At 42.7% G+C, this 25,351-nt stretch overlaps 3 protein-coding genes across 5 annotated transcripts; 2 read left to right on the top strand and 1 right to left on the bottom strand.

The window, feature by feature from the left end:
* Window positions 1-3,751: 3,751 nt before the first annotated feature.
* Window positions 3,752-6,811, top strand: LOC311040504 (ubiquitin-like modifier-activating enzyme 1; the record flags this gene model as incomplete). The annotated part of the gene is made up of 1 exon (XM_084050830.1): window positions 3,752-6,811. The coding sequence occupies one exon, from the start codon at window positions 3,752-3,754 to the stop codon at window positions 6,809-6,811; it is 3,060 nt and encodes a 1,019-aa protein (XP_083906956.1).
* A 5,079-nt stretch (window positions 6,812-11,890) lies between these two features.
* Window positions 11,891-15,980, top strand: LOC311040833 (uncharacterized protein). Of its 2 annotated transcripts, none has more exons than XM_084051195.1 (7): window positions 11,891-12,019; window positions 12,356-12,435; window positions 12,733-12,867; window positions 14,355-14,492; window positions 14,939-15,064; window positions 15,287-15,394; window positions 15,581-15,980. In XM_084051195.1, the coding sequence occupies exons 3-7, from the start codon at window positions 12,861-12,863 to the stop codon at window positions 15,712-15,714; spliced, it is 513 nt and encodes a 170-aa protein (XP_083907321.1). In that variant the 5' UTR covers window positions 11,891-12,019; window positions 12,356-12,435; window positions 12,733-12,860; the 3' UTR covers window positions 15,715-15,980. The 2 variants fall into 2 exon arrangements, with proteins under 2 accessions (XP_083907321.1, XP_083907320.1); XM_084051194.1 differs by having other exon boundaries at window positions 12,291-12,435.
* Window positions 15,981-16,289: 309 nt separating this feature from the next.
* LOC311042772 (uncharacterized protein) lies at window positions 16,290-24,714 on the bottom strand. 2 transcript variants are annotated; one of them, XM_084053768.1, is made up of 11 exons: window positions 24,594-24,714; window positions 24,380-24,475; window positions 23,785-23,827; window positions 22,091-22,207; window positions 21,470-21,622; window positions 20,176-20,263; window positions 19,933-19,988; window positions 19,574-19,690; window positions 18,898-18,920; window positions 18,723-18,810; window positions 16,290-18,387 (listed from the first exon to the last, which is right to left on the bottom strand). In XM_084053768.1, the coding sequence occupies exons 2-11, from the start codon at window positions 24,449-24,451 to the stop codon at window positions 18,116-18,118; spliced, it is 1,029 nt and encodes a 342-aa protein (XP_083909894.1). In that variant the 5' UTR covers window positions 24,452-24,475; window positions 24,594-24,714; the 3' UTR covers window positions 16,290-18,115. The 2 variants fall into 2 exon arrangements, with proteins under 2 accessions (XP_083909894.1, XP_083909895.1); XM_084053769.1 differs by lacking the exons at window positions 23,785-23,827; window positions 24,380-24,475 and having other exon boundaries at window positions 24,594-24,647.
* Window positions 24,715-25,351: the final 637 nt, after the last annotated feature.

The following is a 25,351-nucleotide window of genomic DNA, read 5'->3' as shown; positions in this document are numbered from 1 at the left end:
CTATTGATGTTTTCAATTTGCTGCACTGTATTTTTATTATCTTATTGTTTTACTTATTCTAATTTTGTATTCTTCTAACTATTTAATAATAACTATTATAATTGTATTCAATGCGATGCGAGAGTGCGGTCTAGCCAATGCCACCTGGGGACTCCTGAATCGCTGCCCTCCACACCATCTTGTCTTGAGAGGTCTTGAGTTCTGCAGTTGTTAGCTCCACTGTTGAGCCACAGTGCATCTACGTAGGTGGTGCGCTTCTTGCCTATCCGCTGTGCCCTGGGTCCCCTCAGTGTCAGTTTACTTGCCATATAGTTCCGGGTGCCTGACGCAGTGCCTCATCCTTCTCTCTCTGACCTTGTCTATGACCCGTGGAAGGTCTCCATAGAGGACCACATTTCTGATGTGGTCTGTCCATGTGACACCTAGAGCCATTCGCAGCATTCTTGTGTAGACTCTGTCAGATTTCCACACTGTGTATTAATGCTCTTCATTTGTTTATGTAAAGCACTTTGAATTGTCTTGTTGTTGAAATATGCTATACAAAATAAACTTGGCTTGGCTTGTCTTTAGTCTTTGTGTAATTTGATTTGCTGTATCTGTCTCATATTAGCCATTACGATCATTAAATGTACATTATGCAGCCTCAACAAACAAGACAAATTACCCTGTTGTGTCAAAGCAAGTCATCTCTCCTCTTCACATGCACCCAACAGACTATGGCAGCAAAAGTGAGACAGAGCCAGCTTTTAGAAAAGAGGTAAAACGACAACAACATGGTTACTTGGTGCATACATATTTTGGTTGATAACATTATGTGTCAATAAACCTTCATACAGTGTATTATTTATAGTCCTTTTGACTACCAAGTACAGTATACACACACATACTGTACGCACACACGCGCGCGCACGCACGCACACGTGTGCGTGCTGAAGGCACAAAAGGCCTCTCAAACCTGACTGTTCTTATTTTCCTTTGCAGAATTATTACCCGCACTAACCTGAGGTTAACATTCAAGTAGGACACTGGATGATTGTAAATGGGCTACTCAATGCTGGTATTTAGAGAGATTTTAGAGAAGACCTGCAGTCATGGGGATTATCTCACTGACAATGGGATCTGTTGCAACAAGTGCCATCCAGGTACTGTGATGTATTCTACTGCACTTTGCTGTACACATCTGTTCAACAAAACCAAGGAGGACACATTATTTACCTTCCTGCCCACTCCATATTATTGTTGTTAGTAGCCTACTGTATATTGCCATGTAATTGTGTAATTTCTATGGTTATGAAATGTAAGCACATGTCATGGCTGACTTTTAAAACATCAGAAGTACTTTTGCTACTGCTTGTAAGACAGACAGGACATTGTATCACTTTGTATGCACATTAACAACAATGATTTCTGCCTTTTACAAATAGAACGAAAATCACACATTTTGAGTGCATAATGAAATGTGTAAAATCGTGCAAGTATAAAGTTGTGTTGCACATTTAATCACTTAACTTGGCAATACTGAAACACTCCTCCAATGAGCACATTTGCACAAACTGGAGATTTTCATCTACATTTAACCCATCCTAACTATATCACACTGGACATAAAACATTTCTTTATAAACTATGGCATCGCTGTGAGACCCTGTGAATACAGGGTTACCTTTCACCTCTATTCTGCTATTCTGCACAAAAGTAAAACCCTGCTTTATCACATTAGTTCTAAAACCATTTGAAATAGGACTATTGGAGAGATTAATGTCTTCAACTGCTGCTTTACAGGTTCTTTTTAAACTGAAGGAAGAGTGTCCAGCAGAGGGCTATAAGAGCAAATGTGTGCCCTGTGAAGACAGAACATACAATGCATTCATACTCCTCCAACTGTAGAAGATGTACAAAATGCACAGTAAATTATTTTCAAGCATGATTATCAATCACAAATGAAGCATTGTTTTTCTTCCTCTGTTGTTGTCTCCGCCAGGAGACATTGTTTTCACTTTCCGTCCCCCCCCCTCGGCCAAGCTAACATTGGTCAAGCCTCACGTGACACGTGACAATACGGTGAAATAGTGTGATCTGATTGGCTAGTGACGTATAGCGGCCTATAAATACACGTGTCACTTTGAAAGAGTCTTAGCCTCTTTCAAAGTGAGGTAAGACAGGAATAATCACGAAATGGCTGAGAAATGGCGGATACTGTAACAATTGGATAGGACACTTACACAGACAGGACAGATAGGACACTTACACAGACAGGACGGATAGGACACTTACATAGACAGGACGGATAGGACACTTATACAGACAGGACGGATAGGACACTTATACAGACAGGACGGATAGGACAGTTATACAGACGGATAGGACACTTGTGTCATGTTACTATGACACAGTAACATGTTCTATTTTTTGTAAGAATTAGAACATAAGAATTAGAACATTCCCAACATTCCCAACACAATTTGTGTTAATGTGACTGTAGGGGTGGGGCTGCAAAGTCATGAACAAAACTCATGATGCCAGCTGTAACTATGTGCCCACATGCTATTGAGCCAAACAAAATACCGATAGGATTTAAGCTTTATATGTATTGACTTGCTGGCTGCTTGGTATGATTTGTGAAGTACTTTTCACAGAGGACACACTAAAGGCCCATTTGCAAACAATGTTAAATACGCATACATATACGGATAACCAGAACAGTTTAGGTGCCCACTGGACGGCCTGGCACTTTAGTTTTTGATTGATTGATTGATTGAATACTTTATTAGACAAAAATGCAAACTGTACGGGCACAGTCATACACTTGGGCTACAAGGATAACACAAAAAAGTCCTGAGGACTTGTTTCCATTGCGGTCCTATGTATTGAATGGTTAATGCAGCTTATGGGATCCTGGTTTGTACCACAAACCGGGTTGACCACTTTGAAAGTTTCACACTACTAGACTATAGTAAATCTACTAATATGGAACCTAGACAAAATGCTGCTCGTTTGTACACATTAAATAGATACTATATTTTTGACTTTTGTTAAAGTACAATTTTGAATACAGGCCTTTTAATTTGAACAGAGTACATAAACTCCATAAACGTCCTCTGTCACGGAACTTGCGGGTGCATTTCGCCTTTCCGACATGTCGCCTTTCCGACGTTAACGAACCCTATACCTAACCCTAACCCTAACCCTAACCGCACGCGGAAGCCACTAGTCGGAGTGGCGAGATGTCGGAATGGAAGGAGCACCCCGGAACTTGCGGTCCACAGACTTGGACCTCCTCGCTATCCCCCAAACAAGCAAGCGAACCTTGGGGGACAGAGGCTTCAATGTGGCAGCCCCCACCCACACTGGAATTCTCTACCAATGGAGATTTGCCATGCTCCAACACTGGACTCTTTTAAGGCTGCCTTGAAAAGACACCTATTCTCGCAGGCTTATCACCACTGATTATGGGCATGGCTGGTGACGTCACATTACATCACATCACAGGCCTCTCAATATAATAACGAGACGGGATCTTGGGACTGCTTTGCTTTGAACGGACTGTCATGAAACGTGCTGCAGATAACAGCTGGCCAGCTCTTCACGGAAAGTCACCGAGACCAATAGGATCCTGCCACAGACCTCTTCAGGCATCATCAACCTCATCGTCCAAGAAGCTTAACTTGTCAGGAACAGGGATGGAAATGGGTTCCCACTGCTCCTCCTCTAACTCTGTCATAACTGAACTGTCCCACACACCTGCCGACAGCATGGCTAAGAACGGCAGTGATGCTGAGATCGATGAAGGCCTGTACTCCAGACAGCTCTACGTGCTGGGCCTGGATGCTATGAAGCGCATGCAGAAGTCCAATGTCCTTATCTCTGGCATGAGAGGGCTTGGAGTGGAGATCGCCAAGAATGTCATCCTGGGAGGAGTCAAATCTGTCATTGTGCACGACCAGGGTGTTGCAGAGTGGAGAGACCTCTCCTCACAGTTCTACCTGCGAAAAGAGGACCTGGGTAAGAACAGGGCAGAGGTGAGTCAGTCTCGTCTGGCTGAGCTCAACAGCTATGTCCCAGTGGCAGCTTACACCGGGGCGCTCACAGAGGACTACCTGACTCAATTCCAGGTGGTAGTGCTGACTAACTCCACTCTGGAGGAGCAGCAGCATGTAGGTGAACTCTGCCACAGCAAAGGAATCAAGCTGGTCATTGCAGACACACGGGGACTGTTTGGCCAGTTGTTCTGCGACTTTGGTGAGGACATGGTGGTGTATGACACCAACGGAGAGCAGCCTCTGAGTGCCATGATTGCCATGATCACAAAGGATACTGCTGGTGTTGTGACATGTCTGGATGAAGCTCGTCATGGGTTTGAGAGTGGAGACTATGTCACCTTCACCGAGATTCAGGGTATGACGGAACTCAACAGCTGCCAACCCATTGAAATAAATTGTCTAGGTCCCTACACCTTCAGTATCTGTGACACAACTGACTTTCCTGATTACGAGAGAGGGGGGATTGTCTCCCAGGTCAAGATACCCAAAAATATTTCTTTCAAATCTCTCTCATCCTCCATGGCTGAGCCAGAGTTTACAATAACAGACTTTGCTAAGTTTGATCGTCCAGGACAGCTGCACGTGGCCTTCCAGGCTCTCCACACATTCCAGAAGAGAAACAGCCGCCTCCCCAAGCCCTGGAACCAGGCTGACGGTGATGAGCTAGTGATATTGGCTAAAGATGTGAACTCTTCCCAGACGGGGTCAGCTAAAGTGGAGCAACTGGATGAAGCTCTCATCAGGAAAATGGCCTTTGTCTCTGCTGGTGACCTGGCACCCGTCAACGCTTTCATTGGTGGACTGGCCGCACAGGAAGTGATGAAGGCGTGCACAGGAAAGTTTATGCCCATTATGCAGTGGCTGTACTTTGATGCCTTGGAGTGCCTGCCTGAAGAGGAAGGCCTAGTGCTCCCAGAGGAGGAATGCACTCCTAGGAATTGTCGTTATGATGGCCAGATTGCAGTTTTTGGCACCAAGCTCCAGGATGCACTTGCCAAACAGCGCTACTTCTTGGTTGGGGCCGGTGCCATTGGCTGTGAGCTGATGAAGAATTTTGCCATGATGGGATTAGCTTGCGGGGACGGTGAAGTCATTGTAACAGACATGGATGCCATAGAGAAGTCTAACCTCAACAGACAGTTCCTCTTCAGACCCCGTGATGTCACCAAAATGAAGAGTGAGACGGCGGCAGCAGCCGTAAAGCAGATGAACCCGTCCATGGAAATCACAAGTCACCAGAACAGGGTGGGATCAGACACTGAGAGTATATATGATGATGGCTTCTTTGAGGGCCTTGATGGCGTGGCCAATGCACTGGACAATGTTGAGGGCCGTCGGTATATGGACCAACGATGTGTGTACTACCAGAAGCCCCTGCTGGAGTCTGGTACTTTGGGCACCAAGGGCAACGTGCAGGTGGTCATCCCCTTCCTCACTGAGTGCTACAGCTCCAGCCATGACCCCCCAGAGAAGTCCATCCCCATGTGCACCCTCAAGAATTTCCCCAATGCCATTGAACACACACTGCAATGGGCCCGTGATCAGATTGATGAACTATTCAAGCAGCCACCAGAAAATGCCATCCAATACCTAACAGATCCTAATTTCAGAGACACTAAACTATCTGGAGCTCAGGCTTTGGAGTTGCTGGAATCTGTGTACAAGAGCCTTGTTTCGGATTGTCCCCGCAACTGGGCTGACTGTGTAGCCTGGGCACGCAACCGCTGGCAGTTTGAATACAGTAACAACATCCGTCAACTACTACACAGCTTCCCCCCAGATCAGCTCAACAGCTCTGGTGCCCCCTTCTGGTCTGGCCCCAAGAGATGTCCTCATCCCCTAGACTTCAGCACTAGCAATGACCTGCACATGGACTATGTAATGGCAGCAGCCAACCTGTTTGCCCAGACATATGGTTTTCCTGGCAGCACTGACCGTGCAGAAGTGGCCAAGATCCTGCAGGAGGTCAGCATTCCGACCTTCACTCCTTGCTCTGGAGTTAAATTCCAGGTTTCTGATCAAGAGTCGCAGAGTGCTATTGCCTCTGTTGACGACTCCCGACTGGAGGAGCTGAAGACTCTTCTTCTCCCATTCTCCAAGTCTTCCTCCCAGTTCAAGCTCAAACCCGTCTACTTTGAGAAGGATGACGACACTAACTTCCACATGGACTTCATTGTGGCGGCGTCCAACCTGAGGGCAGGGAACTATGACATTCCCGCTGCAGACAGGCATAAGAGCAAACTGATCGCTGGCAAGATCATCCCTGCCATCGCCACCACCACAGCCTCTGTGGTAGGCCTGGTGTGTCTGGAGCTCATTAAGATTGTGCAGGGACACAAAAGGTTGGAGTCCTTCAAGAACAGCTTCATGAACCTGGCACTCCCTTTCTTCACCTTCTCCGATCCCATCGCTGCTCCCAGCCAGAAGTACTATGAGATCGACTGGACGTTATGGGATCGATTTGAGGTCAACGGAATGCAGCCCACCGGTGAAGAGATGACACTCAACCAGTTCCTAGACTACTTCAGGAATGAGCATAAGTTGGAGATCACCATGCTTTGTCAGGGAGTGTCCAGGCTCTACACTGACTTTCCTCCTATGCCAACTGCCCAACTTACAGAGAGACTGGGGCAGCCGATGACCGAGATTGTGTCTCAAGTGTCCAGAAGGACGTTGGGTAACCATGTGAGAACCCTGGTGTTTGACCTGTTCTGCAACAACCTTGAGGCTGAAGATGTTGATGTGCCCTACGTCAGATACACGATTCGCTGAGCCCCACACTGAACCAGTGACAGGAGAGCTGCAGAGAGGGGAGGCCGTTGGCGAATGGGGGTACATCCAGGCCAGTTGTTTTGGATCAATCATTTTCTAGCACAGACAACCAACCCATGGTGGTCGGATTGGGCTGAAACCTTGAACAAATATGCAGTCGGGATTTAGGAATTATTAACTTATTATTAACTACTAAATTGGGGATTATGATTATTTTCTTTTTTCCCTTTGGGTGGGACTTTAGAACTCATATGGCTTCTTTATTCATTTATGTTTTTTATTTTGAATGGTGTGATATGGGACGCTACTGCATATGCCCACACGGGTGGGCAATTTGTATATGCCCAAATTACCAACCCATTGTATTCTGTTAATTGACAATCTCAATAAAAAGATCTTGAAAAGAAAAGAAAAATGGTTGAGAAATAATTATAAAAATTCCAAGCCCCCAAAAAAACAAACACGACACAGAGGAGGAGGACCCTATACTGAAGTCATCAACAAGACTCGCCGGTACACCTTCCCACAGACATGTAGTCAGGAGATAGGCTGCATATCCATACCACTGAGTTACTGTCAGACTAACAAAAAAAAAGCATGGGTTTCCGAGGCTACTGTCAGACCACAGTGTCGGGAGATCACCAGACTCATGGAGGCGCCTGAAGACATCATCTGAAAGTTTCCATGCAGGTGTCTCCAATAAAGTCTGGAGGCAGACAGGATGATGAGTGACTGGATGCCACAGCGAGGTACACCATGACAGAGGATCCAAACCCATGCCATTTTTGAGATGGCTACATGACATGAGAGTGTAACTTGAAATGTCTACCCTTTTTTTATATACATATATAAAATATAAATATAATGACCTTAGAAGTGGCTGTTGTGCTTAGATGTTACCGTGTGACTCTACAGGAGACTAGCCATCTCATAAATGCTATATTTTTTGAAAAATGTAATTCTAATTTTATAATGTAAGTCAATGGGGCTCTGATCGAGCTGAAACCTTGCTCAGATGTGGAGTCATATGTCATACAGTATATAGACTGATGTCACAGCCTGGTCACATGAAGTCTGAGAGAGAAATCTGCATGGGAACCACACCGTTCCCATGTGGATCCCGAGATCCATACTGTATGATTCCTGAGATCCATTTGATTTGATGTTTTGACTATGACCACAGTGCATGCATTTATGTGAGTGCATGCATACCGGACAAAGTAGGTGGGCTCTAGACCACTGTTTCCCATACAGGGGGTCGCAGACCAATTTGTATGGGTCGCGAGTAAATGTTATTTTTTTTCAATTTCCTACATTTAAAAAAAACATTTGATTATTTCAAAAGATTACAAAAAGAAATAAAAAATCACAACTTTTCATCAATTAAAAACAATTCAAAAGTATTTCATGAATACAATTTAAAAATCATAATATTTCCATAAAGGAAAAAAAGAAAAAGTTTAAGAAGTAGTGAAAAAAGTGGTTGTGGTCCACTGGTGGTCTGTGAAGGTATTGCATGTGGTCCCTGACCATACATTTAGTAATGCAGGAAAGTGAAGATTTTTTATTTATTTTCTTCCACGGAACAGTGCCTACCTGGTGACCTATGATGACGCGTCAATGTTGTCAGTTAATTTTAAGTGTCTGGGGTGTCGGAGGTCAATAAATTCCACAGAAAAGGGAGAATCTCAAGAAGTGTACTGGATTGCCTGACTGAGTCATCATTATTAGGAAATGTGCCCATATAATTGCATGTTTCCGCTCACTCATACATATCCTATAATACATTGCACAAACCAAAACCCATAATTTCCCCGTGTCACTGTGTCGGAATAAACACAAAAACAACATATCAATGTCACTAACAACACAAGCCACAACGCGCACAATTACTTCACGCAGTCCGTAGGCCACTTCTCACTGCTCAGAACACATCTGCCCCCTCGAAGCATAATTAATTGCGGCCAACACAAACTCACAACATTACGGTCGGCCATGTTGTTCCTTAGCGTCATCGCTGACCACCGCCCAGCGAGACCCAAACACCGCGAGGCGGACAACATTTCGTGTACACCACTTTTGTTACCTTTTATTTCCTCCGAGGTGGAAAGACTGGTGACACGAGGTTAGTTCCATTTAGCTGTCAGCACGCTGTGTGTGTGTGTGTGTGTGTGTGTGTGTGTGTGTGTGTGTGTGTGTGTGTGTGTGTGTGTGTGTGTGTGTGTGTGTGTGTGTGGACTACTGCACGCTTTTGTGGGTCTTTGCGAAATCCCGAAGTGGAGTTTATTGGTCATTGGAACGGTGATGCACGTCACCCCTTTGTCAAGTGGGTATTTTCAAACCCTGGAATGGATTTAGGGGAGCATCAGAGTGTTTGTGTTGGAGCGCCTCAGTGCGGCTGCAGAGTTCATGTGCAACCTCTTGCATGCGATGTTTCGCGGGGTCCAAAAGGGTCCACGATGTTTGGCGGGGGTCCCGACACTCCCAGGAGACCCGGGGGTCCCCCATATTGAATATCAGTGTTGCCACATTTGCGCCAGAAACAAGCAAACACCTTCATGGAAAAAAAAAACAGCCGAAGGGGTCCGCCATGTTCCACAGGGGTCCGCGGGGGTCCCAACACTCCCAGGGGGTCCAGGGGGTGGAAATTGTTATCGCACGATTTTGGTACCCCGTGCGCGGCTAGCGGCCCGGCCGCCCTATCCGTCTAGTAAGATACAAATTAGTATATCTACCCTGCGCAACCATCATCCTCACTCCTCCTCCTCCCCACTCCCTTCAGCTCACCTCATCCTAGTCATCCATACAGCATCCTCACACCTTACATCCTTCACTTACCCTCCTCACTTAATAATTTGTGCCCCTCGTCATCACCCCTTTCATCCTCACCCCTTTCATCATCACCTCCCTGTCCACACATCATCGGCCCCTTCATCACTCCCACATCCTCACCCCTACCTCCCTTCCTCCCTACCCTTCTCAAGAAGGGGAAGTGTACCGGATTGCCTGACTGAGTCATCATTATTAGGAAATGTGCCCATATAATTGCATGTTTCTGGTCACTCATCTTACTACTATATAATTGACAAAAGCTCCAATGTTCGGCAGCGATTCGCAAGCACGTGGATCACTCCACATGCCTCCAAGACCCGTCACAGACTGTTGATCAGAGCTATGGCTATGTTTTAGGCATCTTACCCCACCTCGATCAGTGATCGGACTCTCGGTCTGATTGATTCTCTGATTCGCCTATCAGACCCTCAGCCTAATCTGGCAGGTTGCCATAGCAACCAGATACAGGAAGTCTGACCTCTTTATCACATGACGAGGTTGGGAGGTTTGGAGGATGTGACTAGAGGTTAGGGCCGCAAAGCAAAGCGGGGAGGAGAGGAGCCGAGAGGAGAGGAGGGGCCAGAGAGGCCGGACTTCGGCATGACATGTGTGCAGAGCTATAATTAGGCCAGGTCGCCGTCGTGGTTCAGAAATATCTCTTACAGAGCCATGCCACGGAAAAGAAGACTATCTCTGGGCCGTCGGACCCGAAACGCCAAGCCCAAGTGTTTCCGTCGTGCAGGAGAACATCTAAACTCGGATCGGGCCTAGATGTGAGGGCCGTGATCGAGTACATATAAGATACAAATTAGTATATCAGTTAACATGAGTTTAATGGAAGGTTGGATAAAGTTAGAGAATGGAATAAGGGTAAATGTGGGATAGGAATAGATCAGTGGTTCCCCTCCCTCCCTTCCCTTTCCTTCAGTACTCTCTGATCTGTCCTAGTTTCCAGCTTCCAGATGGGGGTCTCAGAGCGGTAGCGTGTCCAGAGATGTCCACAGATGACGCCTTGATGTATGCCTATCTCAGACCCCAAGCCAAATACTCAGGGTCTCCACCCCCTTTGGAGCCACATGGTTATGCCTCCCCTCCATCCCTCCATCTAATCCATGCATAACCAATCCCTTTTCCTGACCGGTCCATCTCCTTCTTTTCTAAATAAAGAACGTTAAACAATATTTGGTTTGAAAGCGTGGTCTGTACTAGTGAAACTTTTTTAAACACTTAACTTCATAATAGAAGTCAATGAGGCTCTGCTCAGGCTGAAACATCATCATAGATACTGTCTGTATGCCATAGAAACTATGGCATAGATGACTGAAGTCATGTCATATGATTGATGTCACATGATATGATGACTATAAGCACCTCATGGCTGCAAGATACTGACGGAAAGAAAACGGAAATTCTGCAAAGATATTTACCAAGTGGTTGTAGATAAGATAAAATAAGCCCTGATCCAACCAACCCTTTCTATTCAGGTACCGGTACTATATTTGACTTGGACTACATTATCTTGTGTTTGTTTTATTTTGAATTATGTGATATGGGACGCTACTGTATATGGCCACCAAGTAATATTTTACCAGGTGTATACTTGAATGACTCAAGTACTGGAATGACTCAATTACCTGAATGCAACTGAATAAAGCTGCCGTAATTCATGTTAAAAAGGTCATTGACCTGTTTTTTGTTGTTGCTGTTATTATTGTTATTATGAATATTGTTATTAATGTTATTATCATGAATAATATTATCATTATTATACAATATTATTGTATGGTGCCATCAGATTTCAACAAAGTATTATTACTGTATGGTATGTGACACCCAAATAAGGTTATTGAGAAATGTTACAAATCTAATCTTACATAATCTGGATCTCATCAGAATCTGTAACAACATGAGTTGACTGTTATTTTGCATTTGACTCACTCACTTCACCTGAAATCTGTGTCATACAACGCTATGAAAAAGTAGAGAGAGACAGACACAGCAAGGGAAATAGAGACTGAGACAAAAATAGCATATTAAAGTTTATTTTGGAACAAAGAAAAAAGTTTGGGTTTTGGGTTAACGGCAGCAAGCAGTGGAAAGAAAGATAGCTGGTGTGGTGGAGGAGGTTTGGATCCCACACAGTTATGAGCATCAAGGGGGTCGTTGATACAGAGCAGTGAGAGAGAGACAGAGACAGTGAGAGACAGTGAGAGAGAGAGAGAGTGTGAGATAAATGTAGGGAGGTCAAAACATGAGCGTGAGATGAGTCACTGATTGATTAAAACCGACACTTCTGTTTCGACACACTCAGAGGGTCTCACGTTGCCTCAGGAACTCACATCTTCACATCCAAACTCACATCTTCTCTAAACCATGGTAAGTCATGATACATTGTACTACAATGGTCAATTTAACATTTCTTAAACATGTCAAACAAGTTTGACATGTTAATTTGTGGTTAGAAGTTAAAAGGTATGGATATTTGGTTTGGTGTCATTTTGGGTAGATTAACATTTTCAGTATTACAGCACCTCAGCACTGCTATAGCCGGTACTGTCATTGTGTGGCTGTGTATTCTAGTCCATTGAATCATAATCTTATCTTCGTTTTCCTCTTCTCCTTCCACCTCCTTCTCTCTGCTGCCCAGGAAATGCAGCTTCTATATTATATCACTTTCCTTTTTCTCCATCTCTCCATCGTTCTCTCTGACAGTTCTCCTCCATGCAATAGTGACTATGAGTATGGCTGGCCAATACAAAAACCCACACGCTGCTGTAAGAAGTGCAAACCAGGTAACAGCTTGAAAAGTATAAGTTAGGGTGTATCGGCATAGGATAACATTTTACCAATGTCTTAGTATGTGTGTAACTGTCTATTGTTCTATTTATACAGAGCAGCCATTGAAATATTCTTAGATGTTAGACGACAAAATAAAGCTGACTACACTTGGCTTGGCTGCCACTTCACGATGACAGTACAATAACTATGGGGTTATTACACAACTTCACCAGTCTGTGGCACAATACCAGACTGCTAGTCATTTATGACACACCATCGTTAATGTACAGTGACTATTGTGTGTATTCCAGGTGAATACCGGGTTAAGCGCTGCTCAACCCAAACCACTGAGGATACCCAGTGTAAAAGATGTGAAAGCGGAACGTACACAGAGACCTACAATGTAGAGGCCAACTGTGAAATCTGTGATAACTGCAACATGGCCAGTAAGTGTGGGAATCTGTGTGTGTGTGTGTGTGTAAGTGTGCGTGTGCGTGTGTGTGTGTGTGTGTGTGTGTGTGCGCGCGCGCGCGTGCGCGTGTGCGTGTGTGCGTGTGTGCGTGTGTGCGTGTGTGCGTGTGTGTGTGTGTGTGTGTGATTCATCGCTTCACAATCTAAAATCAACACAAATTCCTGTGTACAAAACACATCTTAAACCCAAATGCTTATGTATCTTAAGTGTGGAAACCCACAGCAGCAAGGGAACTCCCCCTGTGACATGGTGGGATACAATCAGACAGACAGGCGTGATTACTGCACCCATGGGTTTAGGTTGCCTATCATGGGGTGGGTTTTGGCAGCAGAGATGCTGAAGTTTGTACTTTCATGGTGATATCGTCAGTGTCATGTCCTATCACTGACAGACAGAGGGGACATGAGGGGGTTGAAGATGTTATTGCTTGATGTTATTGCTCACTATGCTCAGGGCTTTTGCTACAGGGGAGCAATACAAATACATTTAAAGGTTAGGAAGGAACTGGGGAAACACACTATGACAGACGAAAAGGTTTTGGTCTTCTTTGATTAGCCAAAGTCATGACCTCATATATGACACTAATCATCTGTAACACATCAGCTAAATATCAGGTGTCTTGCTGCAGTATGTAGCTGAATGAGGTGTTTAATTATCAAATTAAGGTAATCACAATGCAAAATGGAAGACTATTTTATTACACTGTTTTACTCCTGTTACTACACAGGTGAATAAGACATTTACATCTTCATATGGTGTCTTTGATCAATAAATCCATTTATCTGATCTGTAAAAAAAATGAGCTCCATGCAGGCTGTTAGTTTGGCTACTCTTGTAGTGGTAGAACAATTGTTTAAAAAATAATTGCACTCAGATAAAGTAACACAGAAGATTTCACTCATGCTGTTGTTTCTCACATTGCATGACTCCCCCTGGCATCCCCAAGTTGTCCCTCATTTTCAGTCAGTGGCAGTCCTCAAACAGTATTGGATGAAATCTAGGTACTTGGTGGCCAAAATTACTCCACATACCTGTATTTACAGCGTGGATCCGCTTTTTTTTTTTTTTTAGATAACTAATTAAGTGTTTTCTTTTCTAAAAATGGCATGGCAGCATCTTTGAAATGAGCTATGCAAATTGGATGGAGACAGAATGAAACTTCTGAGTATTTGTGATTTGTTAAAGTTCCCTGGTACAGCTGATATCTGACTGTTCTAGAGTTTCTGTTTTAGAGTTAAATCCTGAAATGTTCTATCAAACTGAAATACAGATGGTAAACGTCTTTGTGAGATAAAACCAGGCTCTCCACATGTGTCATGTCCTATTGTGTGACTCAGCTGCCAGATCACTTATCTCATTTAGAATGTGCGTACATTTGTGTGCATCTTCATCTTCAACAATCAACATTACTAATAAGGTCATACATTTTAAAATGACTGTTGTGTGTTTTTGTTCTTGCAGATATGGAATATAAGACACAGTGTGATATCAATCGTAACTCAAAGTGTCAGTGTAAGACTGGCTATAGGTGCACAGGAGAACCTTGTCTGGATTGTGAGCCAATGCCCGCCACACCCAGACCCACTGGCACCACTACAGGTACAGTTAATGGCTTATATTTCTTACAGATTCGGCTCATGATCTTACCCAAAGTAAGTCAGTGACACTTTCACAGATAATTCATAATCGCCCACAAAAGTAAACAATAAACAACTGAAAGCGACATCCCTGTTATCTCGAATTATTTTTTTGTGTAATTTGACATTTAGCTAAAACTATAGCATTGCAAAGCCTTTGAATATACCTTTGGATACATTTCCAAATTGATTACCATGGGAACCTTTGTGCTCCCTTTAACACCAATGAATAGTGTATTTAATGTATTTATTTCTTATTCTCATCTCTCTGCTCTTACCTGTACCTATCCTGTGTTTCACATTTAATGCTGTTGCTGCTACAACAAGTTATATCTTCTCTTATCTAAACATGAAAGGATTGGCTGACCATTTATTTGCTCCACTAACAAGCCTCCATCTTCCCTCCAGTCACCAAGTCTAAAACCACACACAGAGAAGCCGACACACCCAGAAAAGTCACAACACTTGGAAAAGTCACCACACCTGAACAAGTCACCACACCTGAACAAGTCACCACACCTGCTGCACCCATAGGTATGATATAAAAGTAACAGGTTAATTGTTAACCCCTATCTTTCCAAATGGGAAACAATTGTACCCAGTCTTCCTTACTCAATGATGCACTCTCTTATAACTTCTTATCATTTTATGTAGGCTACACATTTTTTTTTAAAGATCTGCAAGTTAAACATATCATTTCAAACACAAATGATAATCTCACCTTCTTACATATTACTCATTTTCTGACTCCTGTAGACATTACATGGATAGTGGTGTCTGGTGGAGTCCTTACTATGACCATAGTAGGCCTACTTATTGTCACCACAACGTGCAAGTCCTTTCTACGTTGGATCAGGTCAAATGGTCAGTCCCACTGTTTGTCTATCTCTCTATCCACCCAACTGTCTATCTGTTGTTAAATCTGTTATACCTACTGTGCTCGAATCACATTTGCATTTTAAATCATCACTATATCACATATCACTATATCAATCAATTTGATCTAATACCGCCAAACACCTTCTTCCCCCCTGCGAACAACCCCAACAGGCTTCTGTTCTCCCCAGAAGACATATGTCACTCCAGTCACAGATGATGAAGAAGTGCCCATGCCTGTTCAGGAAATGTGCGGGAAATGTGACCAACTAATTGCCATTGAGGTTGACGTTGATGACACATATTGAACATCTGTGACTTTGAGTGTGAAATAGAGCACAGGAAGTAGTGAGCAGTTTAGCGGCTGTTGGTATCGGTCTGAGAAAGTGAGAGACGTTAAAGAGTACTTTGGTATCTGATACATTATCTGGTACATCTGGTCATCATCTGATACATGTCCTGTGGACATAGTGTTGAAAATGTTATACATTATATGTATTATATTTTTGTTTGTATCTCCCTCTCTGTCTCTCCCTCTGTCTGGCCGCCCACCGTAGAGCCCGGGTCTGCCTGACGTTTCTTCCAGTTAAGGGGGGGTTTTTGGTTGCCACTTTCGCAAAATTGCTTGCTAAAGGGTGGGACAATGTCGGGTTTCTACCTGTAAAGTGTCTTGAGGCAACTTGTGATTTGACACATTAATAAAATGTAATTGAATTGAATTGAATTATACCTCTTAAAGTTTATGTGTGTGCAAACACATGTGTAAATAGACAGGATTTTTATGTACATGTAATCTTTGTAAATGGCACTATTTTGTATTTTGTGTGTACTATATATATAATAAAATCGTGGAAATACAATAAACTTTTTTAAACTACTTTGAAGTTTATTTTGACAAGAATTTACTACCATCAACATTCTCCTCCTTGTGCAAAACATTGAAACCTTCAAGTTAAAATAACTGGCTACTATTGACAAAGCAAACTCATTACATTCTGTACATGCATGGTTCAAGGAAACATTCATAAGTTAGAATTTACAATAGGGAGCGTCTTTGGGTAAGACTGAGACTAATAAATAATAGCATCTACCATGCAGAGATATTTTCTCCCTCGCCGGACATCTGATGTACCCGGGGCCCTCTGTTCCCCAAACGGATGACATAAAGAAGCTCTTCACCCATTTTTAACAGTACTGTATCTTCATATAATTAGTCCTCACTAATGCCAGTGGTGTAAAGTAACTACGTACATTTACTCAAGTACTGTACTTAATTACAATTATGAGGTACTTTTACTTTACTGGAGTATTTCCAATTTTCAGTACATTTAATTCTACTCCACTACATATCAGAGGCAAATATTGTACTTTTACTCCATTACAATTATTTGAAAACTTTAGTTACTAGTCACTTTGCAGATACAAATTATTACATTATAAAACCTACATTAACCACTTAAGCCCTATTTTATACATAGGCTATTTGAAAATAGCCGATCTACAAGCTCACAACACGTCGCGATGCGTTGTGAGCTTGTAGATCTGCTATTTTCAAACATTTTAGTACTTTTACTTTTAGTACTTTAAGTATATTTTGATGCCAATACTTTTGTACTTTTACTCTAGTAATATTTTGAACACAGGCCTTTTACTTGTAATGGAGTACTGACTAATGCTCATTATAGCAAGGCACCATTTCAGTCTAATCTAAGGGGAAGCAGTGGCTCAGGAGGTAGAGTGGCCGCTTGAGAATCTGAAACGTACCGGTTCAATCCCCGGCTCCTCCTGGGTTAGTGCAGAAGTGTCCTTTAACGAGACACTTAAACAATAACTGGACCCAATGAGCAGGTTGGCCCTGCATGGTTTCCTATGGGTGAATGTAATGCACATTGTAAAGCGCTTTGGTTAAAGCCAAAGGTGCAATATTAATGAACCATTTACTATTTTAGTCTACTCTCTCTCTGTCTCAGGGGTGGGCTGTGCACAGTTCAGAAGCCTGTCTTCCAATTACATCATTGGTGGGGATTCTTAGCTAATTGAAACTTTTCTATTCCTGGAAAGTTCTTCAATTAAAAAAAAAAGCTTGAACTGTGCACAACCCACCTGAGACAGAAATGGTGCCATAATACGGTATAATGAGTATATTAGAGATGACATATTATATGAAGATAAGGTTGTAAATGGTGCTCCTTTAATTACAACGAGGGAAGCATAGAGCTGTGCATACTATCATAGTGAGTTAGAGATCTGATGTAAGTTAAATGTTGTTGTATTGTGATTTGATTATGATACGCTGTATTGAGTCATTGCAAGACAGAGTGCATACATACCACATACATTCTTATTACAATAGTTTCACAATCACTTTGCTACTCAACTAGTAACGTTTCTATATCGCTTTCACTCTGTCCTTGTGCATATGTTTGCGTTTCAGGCACTCAGGTGACACTCTCATCTGAAGCGACTTAAAATGACTGGGCAGGGGGTTCAGTATCTGTACAAAGTGACACTTGAACGGGACAATGGGCTGATGATGCAGGAATTGGACCCGTGAACTTCCTGTTACAGAGTCTCTCCTGGCCATCCTACCACAGTCCTTCCATGTTGCCTTCCTACCTGGGATCCTTTTTTAGGACAACTCTGGCTATCTGAGCCTTGATCAGCTCCTATAGGAATATAACACCAGTCTCCTGGGATCCTCTGTGTTCCTCACAGCACCTCCTCTTTGGACATGTGGCAGTCCTTCCCGTGCTCCTGTGAGGGGAAGAATGCACTGTCCGTCTCTCCACTCCCGGCCTCTTCCTGGGAGAGATGGACGCTGGGGGAGGTGGGTGCTCTTCTTCCCCCTCCCTCCTCCTCCTCCTGTTTCATCTGTTCCCCCTGCCCTCTCTTCTGGCTCTCTCTCGTCCCTTCGCCCTTGCCGGTAAACTGACTGAGCAAGCTGAAGACGACCGTCTCTGCATTATGGACATGGATGGAACCTGAGAGACAGAAAGAATGGAGAGAGAGAATGATAGAGAGAGAGAAAGAATGAGAGAGAGAAAAAGAGAGAGAGAGAGAAAGGGGGATAGTACAGAAAATACACTAAAAAAGCAATATCTATATAATTGCATCACAATACATTGTGAGCTTGTAAATCATCTATTAAGTACTGAATAAAATAGGGATTACATAGTTCAGGTCAAATGAGTGAAAGACAGTTTACAGTATGTGCATAAAAAAGGAGCTGAAATTCTCAAGACATTACTTAACCAAAAATAAAGAGAGAGTAATACATTTCACATAGAAATAGTTTATTTATTTTAGTCATCAGTACCCATATTTGTTGCAAAAGGGAATGGCTGGTGCTTTACACTGGAGGTATCCCTGAGGTGTGTTTTCTGAGTGGAGCCATCTCTCTCTCCCTAAGGAAAGGTTGATGAATCAGTTTGGGGCAGGTAATAACAAATAAACATGTAATGAGCTGGAAATACACAGATTCATTCACTTACCTTATTACCTAGCTTCACAATAGCTGAAAAAGAGAAAAATGATTCATTGTCATTAGGAAATTCAATTTATGGCCAGGCCGGAATGGCCGGAGCCGAGGGGATTATGTTTTCTCTTCCGTGAGTCCGTCTGTCTGTCCGTAAGTCAGTCCGTCGGTCTGTGAACAGCTAATCTGAGGCACCACTGGATCTATTGGCGTGAAACTATGCACATCGACTCCTAGTAGGCCAAAGAAGAACCTCCACCCCAGATTTTTCAACTGGGTCTCATGGTGGCATAACCAGCCTGATCTCACACAACACGGTGAAATAGCACGGATTGACAATTCCGTAAATATACGACTAGAAAACCCGAAAAGCTGTGCATAGGAGCCGCGAATCCCACGTTGAAATAACATGGGTTGCAACCCGGAGGCAGAGCAGTCCCCACAACATGATTTATGATTCTGTGCCTATCGGTACATAACCCGGACGGCACTGAGTAGGCTCAAGCGAACGTCGCAACGTTCGGCCAGGCAACTCGCTCGCTTTAGCTCGCTCGGTGGTGCCTTACGTGTTCGCTTGAGAAATGACATGTAACACAGGCTATGCTATATACTACATCGGAGCCATTTGGACCAGGCCTTTGCACTCTAACTGGCTCTTAGCCACCAGGATGGCCTTGAAAACAGTCATTTACCTTGCTTGAAGCACATTTCGTCTCCTGGGTGACAGACACAGTACAGGATAAAAAGGGCTATGAATCCCAAAGCCACAACGGGACACAAAATGACTGCCAGTTGGCCACTAGTGTTATCTGGGGGACAGAGAGAGAGAGAGAAAGATAGAGTGAGAGACAGAGGGGGAGGGGTAGAGGGGGAAGATGTATAATCTCTCTATACATCTTCTCACACACAACACGCGCGCGCACACACACACACACACACACACACACACACACACACACACACACACACACACACACACACACACACACACACACACACACACACACACACACACACACACACACACACACACACACACACACACACTCACCTGTGTTGTGTTGGGTATTATTTATCTCCTTCTCTGTCACTGGTTGAGCTCTACATCTGTGTGAGATATTGATATTAAACTTCTACTTAAATACACATTAAGAAGACCTTAACAGAACTATTTTCTGCAAAGACATATTTTTGTGTATAGGGATAAAAATAGGGGGCCTTGTATAGACCCCTGGGGGACTCCGGTCAACGTATATAGGGCTTCAGTGTTTAAGTGGCAAAGTACAGGACTCACTGCGGAGGTTGGCAGGGTTTGGTGGAAGTGCTGGTATGTCCTGTGGAAAGTGAAACTCTAGTCTGGATTGTGATCCCATCCGGTGCTACTAGAAAACAGGAAAACCAACAGTCAGTCACAGACTCACCGTGTCCGTTAGAACAAAAGAACATTAAACATTTCCTCATAAAACTAGAACATCGACACTGTTTCTCCAGCTCTGTTTACTACAGAGCTGGAGAGATGGGGAGACGTTTGTTAATGAACAAACACTCTAGCTGCATAATGCTACACTCTGTGTGAGTACAACACATTAATTATAATAATGATAATATAATGATTAATTATCATTATATTAAAATGTCTCTACCAGCTCTGCTATACCAGCCTCTAGTAGACTATAGTATATATTGCATATTGTATATATTTTTGGAGCTTCTTTATATTTTGTTGTAAATAAAAAACATTTTTACAGTTGCTTCAGTGTAATGCACCAACGTCACCAAGACACATGTATCATCTGTCAAACATACCTGGCAATAAAAATATTTTGGATTCTGACTGGCCTGATTCTCTATCAGGACAGTGAGTGATCTCTTGGGTTTATGCTTTTAGTTTTAGTTATGATGATGAGGCCCCCTGCTGGTTGTGTTCCAATACATTTGAAACATCACAGACACATCACAACATGTCCCCGTTCAATAACTACAGCAGTGTTTCTCAAATGGAGGTGTGGTTACCCCAAGGTGAGTTACTACCTACGCAGAGGTACTACAAAGAAAGTGAGAGAAAAGTGGAAAATGGAAACATCATGATCCAAGGAATCCAGGCGGAAAAACCTTTTGACTGTACCACCTACAGTTCAAGAATGATATGCCAAAATGTGAAGCCGCCTGGTGAAGTACCATTATGATTTGAAAAATTAGGGGTAGAGTTTCTTCCTGGGCCTACTGAGTATGTGTGCAAAGTGTCACGCCATTTGATGCAGTGGTGCCCATGATTAGCGTTCTAACAGATGAAAACATAATCCCTGACCCTATGGTTGTCCGGCCTGGTGTAGAATCTGGAGATAACACATTTTTTTATTTTGGGTCTGTAATACAGTAGTAGGTTTGTTTACACTGGTAAACAATGAAGTAAAACAGTCCTACATTTGAATCTTTTTATAGCATGTTTTCCATTTACAAATCAAACTCTTGTACTGTAAGAATGTATGTGAATATATGACCATAATTGATACAGTAAAAAACAATCCAGGTTGGGCCTTTAAGAATATGTGTTGATATCTCATTTCCTTATTCTCTTGAATCCTTACCGGATGTGATTATCTCAGGGATCTTTCTCGCTCTCTCGCATTCTCGACAGTTTCCTGTGTGCGAGTCGTTGTCGATACAACTGAAACCTGCCTCACAGACACACCTGAGGTTGGATGTTCTGTTGCATTCCTGCACCACCATCAAATGGTAATCTGAGACAGACAGAACAAAAAAGTATTCAGTCTATATGGGTACAACAGATAATCAAACAAACCAGTTCACACATCACACATCAAATGTCCTCATTATGCAAATCTAAAGATTCATCTTTTACTCCAATTATGATGCAATAGAGGCAGCAACATTTTTGTGGGTGGTTAATAATTAATATATATTTAAATACTAGCACTGTAGCATAGGGTGGGCCTTTTAGGATTTTTTCCCCCTAGGCTGCACTAATAAGTCATTCACACTTTTTGTTGTGTTTTTGTCCTTTTTATAACTGTTCTGTTCATGGTTTTTCATTCTATTTACCACTGTCATGGCAATAATAAAAAAAATAGATTAGTTTTATGTTATGATAACATTCGGCATAAATATTTGAATCATAAATTGTGAGTAGGCTACTAGTCATAAGTAGTGGTAGACAGTGGAAGTAATGAGAATAAAGTTGTTTTTACCGGGTTCACAGTCTCTGGAGGCTGAGCAGTAGTGACAGCTGGTTTCACGATTCCGTGATGCAGTGAAGGTACCAGGAGCACAGGGTGCACACACCCCACAAGATGTCTGGTACTCACCTGAAGGAAAACAAATACATTCTATGAATATGAATATGTAAAACTTTATTCACATTCACTTGTACAACAGCAGCACAGCGATTGATCTTTGTGACTCTTTGACCCTTAAAGACACTTAAAGGACCACTACAACCATTTTCATATAATAGGTCCTCACTAAGGAGTATTATAATATGGTACCATTTTGGTCTGTCTCAGAGGAGGGCTGTGGACAGTTCAGAAACTCACCCAACAGTGACATCATCGATGGGGAATCCAAGCTGATAGAAACTGCAATATTTCTATTACTGGAAAGTTAGTATGCTATAATAGAAGCCATTGTTCTTGCATAAATAAAAAATAATTGAAATATTTTTTGAAATTACCAAACCTGCCTACCAATGATCATTGGTATATGGTGGGTTTCTGAACTGTCCACAGCCCTCCTCTGAGACACAGACAGAGTAGACAAACATTGTACCATATTATAATGAGCATTAGTGAGGACCAAGAAGATAGGTTGAAAATGGGTGAAGTGGTCCTTTAACCACATGAAGCATGAAGCATCCGAAGTTTGGGGCGAACACAACACATCGCAATGTGATGCATTGTGAGCTTGTAAATCCGCTGTGTTTGGCAAAGATATTTGGTGTAGAGGGGAAAAAAGGAGGGGGCCTAATAGAGATACCTTGTACTGTTCTACTTGTCTGGCCGACTCATAACGGAAGCGGGTGAAGGGTTCAATGTCACGCATCACTTAATTTGGCAGGAGGAAACTGTGACTTTTTCGTTAAACAAGGTTCTCTGTCAGTATAGCTACCTGGCCTTCCTCCCACCTGCACAGTACAATCCTCAGTGCCAACAGTTCAAGTGTGCATGCATTAGTGTGGGCATGCACACATCAGTGTGACTTAAAATAATTTAACACAGCTCTCAACCTATTGCTTTGTATTTTCTCTTTTTATTTACTCTTCCTTACACTTTAGTAGTGTTCAAACATCTTTTTTTGTGGCACTTTGTGATCTGCTATCAATAGCAATTGCATTGCATTTCAAATGCATCATTATGACAGATCCATTCAGTCACAGGCAGTGAGTAGAGTGCAGAGCAATGCTAGGAGCTGCAGGCTGCAAACTAATCAGAGGATGTGGTCATTACAGTATGGAGCGCTGTGTGCAGCTTACGTCATTTTTCATCAAGACAGAGACTGTGTGTGTGCGCGTGCGCGTGTGTGTGTGTGTGTGTGTGTGTGTGTGTGTGTGTGTGTGTGTGTGTGTGTGTGTGTGTGTGCGCGCGTGTGTGAGTGAGAGAGAGAGAGAAACTCAGAGCAAAGAACATACTGTAGAGGTTCCTGAGGTTGCTAAGATGACATCCTTGAAACAACTATAGTTAAGCAACAGAAACCCTGGTAAACACTGAAATAGCAAGAGTGAGCTATTTCTTTGTATCTTTTAGTCATACTTCTTTCCTGAAAATCAGCATTATTCACCAACTGTTGATTCAGAAAATAACAACGTCAAGGAAGTGAGTCAGACAAAGAAGAAAAATAGTCAGAAAAACAAGCTAGCCAGTAGATGGGTGATGGCGTTATTTCTTACCTGGTGGGCACAGTGTACACTCCGCCCTGGAGTTCCTCTTAACCTGTAAACACATTTAAACGGTTCTGTATAATGTAATGATACACAGGTCACCCTTTTATATAAAAAAAAGACTTCCAATTAACTGGTGAACTACAATATGCAGCGTATATGCTTGCCAAAATCTACACCATCCATCTATCCATCCATCCATTCACCCCCCTTCTCATATATGCTATATATTGTATACAGTCAAAGTCAATGTCAAATACAAGTATAAGGGTGTGTGTGTGTGTGTGTGTGTGTGTGTGTGTGTGTGTGTGTGTGTGTGTGTGTGTGTGTGTGTGTGTGTGTGTGTGTGTGTGTGTGTGTGTGTGTGTGTGTGTGTGTGTGTGTGTGTGTGTGTGTGCGTGCGTGCGTGCGTGCGTGCGTGCGTGCGTGTGTGAGAGTATATATATATGCTGCATATATTCAGTAACTTTCTAAACAATTGCATATGTTATTGTCTGTAAATGTTATTTCTTCCTCATTCTTTTTGAAAGCAAATGACAAAAAATGCTATCAACCAGTGGTAAAGCAATTTTTGTCAAAACACACAATGAGGGGAAACCATTACCAGAGGAGAGGTGAGCCCCAGCTGTGCAGATAAAGTCAGGATAAGCACAAAGCATTGCACTGCAGCACCCATTATAGAAAATACTGAAATATCCTCCTGTGAAAAAAGTAAGTGGCAAAGAAAGGCTGCACGCATGAACATAAGAGACATTATTTCCGACCGTCTAGTATGCAATTTTGTGTGAAGAAACATAAATAATAAAGACTTGTTTTACCTTGAGCTCCTGAAAACATGCAACTAGTTATTCTGCTCTTATTGTTCAACTGTATTAAGTTCAACTGAACTGTGTTCAAGGTGTGTTATCTCTGTATCTCTCTCTCTCTTTTCTCAACCCCTCCTCTGTGTCACTCTTCCTTCAGCTGTTCAGGTAACTAACCAGAGTAATCACTTCCTCTAGTCATGTCCCATCCGCCCACGCTATACCATCGCTCTGGTGTTGTTAAGAACCTACCACAGCGTCTCACACGCCACTCCGTCAAAACTCTGACACGAGTCTCAATCCACTGCAAATGCATGCAGTAGATTGAGTGTTCACTTAACAAGAGTGCAAAAATGGACCCTCACAACTTTAATTAACACTCAGGATTTTGCAGTGCACTTCCCGTAGTAGCCTACATACTGTAAAATCTGAGTCAGACATGACATGGGACTTCACAGTCTGTCTAAACAGAAATATTGTGTCAAATTATCACATCTCATAGCTGTTTTGCTCTTTTGAAAGCAGTGGGATGAGAGACCAGGTGACAGTTATATTTGTTTGACTTTCACACAGAACAAAAACACGAATCTCCAAAATCCACTACTTATCATATTGTCACCATCAATCGTCTTCTTATGACTAAAATGGGTTTGTGGCTCCATTTAGCTTTTTTTTCTTTGCTTTTTTTAGATTTTTTTGTGGCTTTTTCTGCCTTCATTGATAGTTCAAGCGAAGACTGACAGGAAAGAGAGAGAGACCGGGAGAGACACGCA

This window comes from Gymnoscopelus microlampas (assembly GCF_963454915.1).
Source record: "Gymnoscopelus microlampas genome assembly, chromosome: 3".
NCBI lineage: Eukaryota > Metazoa > Chordata > Actinopteri > Myctophiformes > Myctophidae > Gymnoscopelus > Gymnoscopelus microlampas.
Note: the sequence above shows the minus strand (reverse complement) of the source record. Positions and strands in the feature narration are given on the sequence as shown.